Source organism: Dipodomys ordii, unplaced genomic scaffold (genome assembly GCF_000151885.1).
Source record: "Dipodomys ordii isolate 6190 unplaced genomic scaffold, Dord_2.0 Scaffold14, whole genome shotgun sequence".
Classification (NCBI taxonomy): domain Eukaryota; kingdom Metazoa; phylum Chordata; class Mammalia; order Rodentia; family Heteromyidae; genus Dipodomys; species Dipodomys ordii.
Window position 1 is genome coordinate 14,457,901 of NW_012267230.1, and position 2,714 is coordinate 14,460,614.

General features: G+C 61.9%; 1 protein-coding gene across 1 annotated transcript in view; it reads right to left on the reverse strand.

The window, feature by feature from the left end:
- Window positions 1–1,772: 1,772 nt before the first annotated feature.
- Window positions 1,773–2,714, reverse strand: part of Znf205 (zinc finger protein 205) — a 6,396-nt gene continuing 5,454 nt past the window's right edge. The window contains exon 7 of the mRNA XM_013011230.1: window positions 1,773–2,672. Within this exon, the coding sequence (XP_012866684.1) occupies window positions 1,917–2,672 (756 nt within the window). The 3' untranslated portion in view covers window positions 1,773–1,916. The remainder of the gene's footprint in view (window positions 2,673–2,714) is intronic.

Sequence of the window (2,714 nt, forward strand, 5' to 3'; positions counted from 1 at the left end):
TCACGGCCGAGCGCTCGCGGCCGCCACGCCGGTCCCCGCCCCCGGGACACACCGCCCACCGCGGGCTAAGCGCTCCCACTTCCGCCGCCAGCTCCAGGTACCGGAAGTTCTCGCGAGGGTTGCCGGGAAACGGCGCGACGCATGCGCCGCGATACACATCAGCGTCCCGAAAAGCAGTGCGTCCACTGACTACTGGTGGCCAATGAGCGGAGAGAACTTCTAGTGCCGGCCAATCACAAGGCAGCGGAGCCAGGCGCGCCAGTACCCGGGCCCAGGGAAGGATGGGCTGGGGTCTGGGGGTTGAGGGGCTCCGGCCTTGGTTTCCGCCGCTTCTCCTCCAGGTCTCTGCCCCTCCAGTCCCTGAAAACACAGTGCCAGGGCTGGTCAGAGCCGCAGAGCCCACTCCCGGCTCGCCGGAAGGGATGCCCTGGGGTGGGCTCTCCTTTTTGCCGGCTTCAATGAGTGGGTGGAGGGGCGGAGGGGCTGCAGGGCCGGCGCTCTACATTGAACCATGCACTCTCAAGCTCCAAGCTATTACTAATGAGATGTTTTACATTTGTCTGGTACTGTGAATCAAACCCAAAGCTCCAAATAGGTAAGCAATCTACCAATTAGAAGCTAAAAATCACAATACTCATGTGCAGATAGAAATTTTGGCATAAAAGCCGGGCGCTGGTGGCTCACGCCTGTCATCCTAGCTACTCAGGAGGCTGAGATCTGAGGATCGTGGTTCAAAGCCAGCCCGGGCAGGAAAGACCATGAGACTCCTATCTCCAATAAACCACCAGAAAACCGGACGTGGCACTGTAGCTCAAGTGGTAGAGCACTCGCCTTGAGCTGAAGAGCTGAGGGACAGCGCCCAGGCCCAGAGTTCAAGCCCCACGACCAACAAAAAAAAAAAAAATTGGCATAAAGAATGATTAAGCCAGGCACTGGTGACTCACAACTGTAATCCTAGCTACTCAGGAGGCTGAAAATCTGAGAATCATGGTTCAAATCCAGCCCAGGCAGGAAGTCCCTGATTGTCTCCAATTAACCATCAGAAAAACTGGAAATGGAGCTGTGGCTCAAAGTGGTAAAGCACCAGCCTTTATTAAAAAAGCCCAGGGACAGTGCCTAGGCCCTGAGTTCAAGCCCTATGACCAACACACACACACATACACACACACAATTGCAGCTGGCCCAGTGGTGCATCCCTGTAGTTATTAGGGAAGCCAGAGTAGGAGGATCAAAGTCTGAGGTCCCTGAACAAAAGCAGCAGACCTGGTTTTGAAAAACAGACTTTAAAGGGAAGGAAAGGGGCTGTGGGAGTGTAGCTCAAGTGCTAGAGCTCAGGAACAGCACCCAGGCCGAGTTCACGCCCCCAACTGACACACACACAGCCAATCCCAAAAGTTCAGCCAGGGTTTCTGAGACAGGAGATGGGGGCAGAAAGTAAACATCGATCAGTTGTTCTCAAGTTGTCCATGCCCTACCACTATGCAGTGAGTGCCCCTGAGAGATGCTGGTGGCCGCGGGGGGCTTGGCCAGGGCCCACGGGCTGGAAGAGCTGGCCTTGGGCTTGGAAACCTGTGGGAGGACGGGAGCCTTTGCTTAGAGACCTATGTTCCCGAGGTTCCGGAACAGAACACAGACACACACCCAACCTGGATGAGGGGCAGAGACGGTGCGCAAGCCAGGAGCGGCGACACGTGGCTGACCCGGGACACCCACGGATGGGGACACGCGTGACACAGAGCTCCGGGCCGCAGCTTGAGCTCTAAGGCCTTTAATTCACCCCGAGCCTTCCCTTCCGGTCCTTTGTCTCCCCACCCCAGACCCGCACCTCCCGGCTCCCTTCCCTCATCCCTCGGCTCGCCTAGGTCCTCCTGTCTGTCCATCCGTCCTTCGGTGCGGGCACACCCGTGGATCCCCCGCTAGGTGGGGGCGGGCGGGGGCGCGGCCAGCATGAGCACGGCCAGAGCGCGGGGCCCCGCGGCGTGGATCTTCTGGTGGCGCTGCAGGTTGGAGCGGCGGCTGAAGCGCTTGCCGCACAGCGGGCAGGGGTAGGGCCGCACGCCGCGGTGCGTGCGCTGGTGCGCGGTGAGGTGCGAGCTGTGGCTGAAGCGCTTGCCGCAGTCGGGGCACGGGTAGGGCTTCTCGCCCGTGTGCGTGCGGCTGTGCGCCATGAGGTTGGAGCGCTGGCTGAAGCGCTTGCCGCACTCGGGGCACGGGTAGGGCTTCACGCCCGTGTGCGTGCGCTGGTGCGTGACCAGGGCCGAGCTCTGCGTGAAGCACTTGCCGCACGCCGGGCACTTGTGCGGCTTGGCGCCCGTGTGCGTGCCCTGGTGCGTGACCAGGTCCGAGCGGCGCGTGAAGCGCTTGGCGCAGCGGTCGCACGCGTGCGGCTTCTCGCCGGTGTGGATGCGCTGGTGCTGGATGAGCGTGGAGTGGTGGCTGAAGCTCTTGCGGCACGCGGGGCAGGTGTACGGCTTCTCGCCCGTGTGGATGATCTGGTGCTGGATGAGGTGCGAGCTGCGGCCGAAGCGCTTGCCGCAGTCGGTGCAGGCGTACGGCTTCTCGCCCGTGTGCGTGCGCCGGTGCGTGGCCAGGTGCGAGTGCCAGCTGAAGGCCTTGCCGCACTGCTCGCACCGGAACGACTTCTTGGCGGCCTCGCCCCCCGGGGCGCCCTGCTGCTCCCAGCCGTCGCCGGCCGGCCGGGGGTCAGGGGTCGT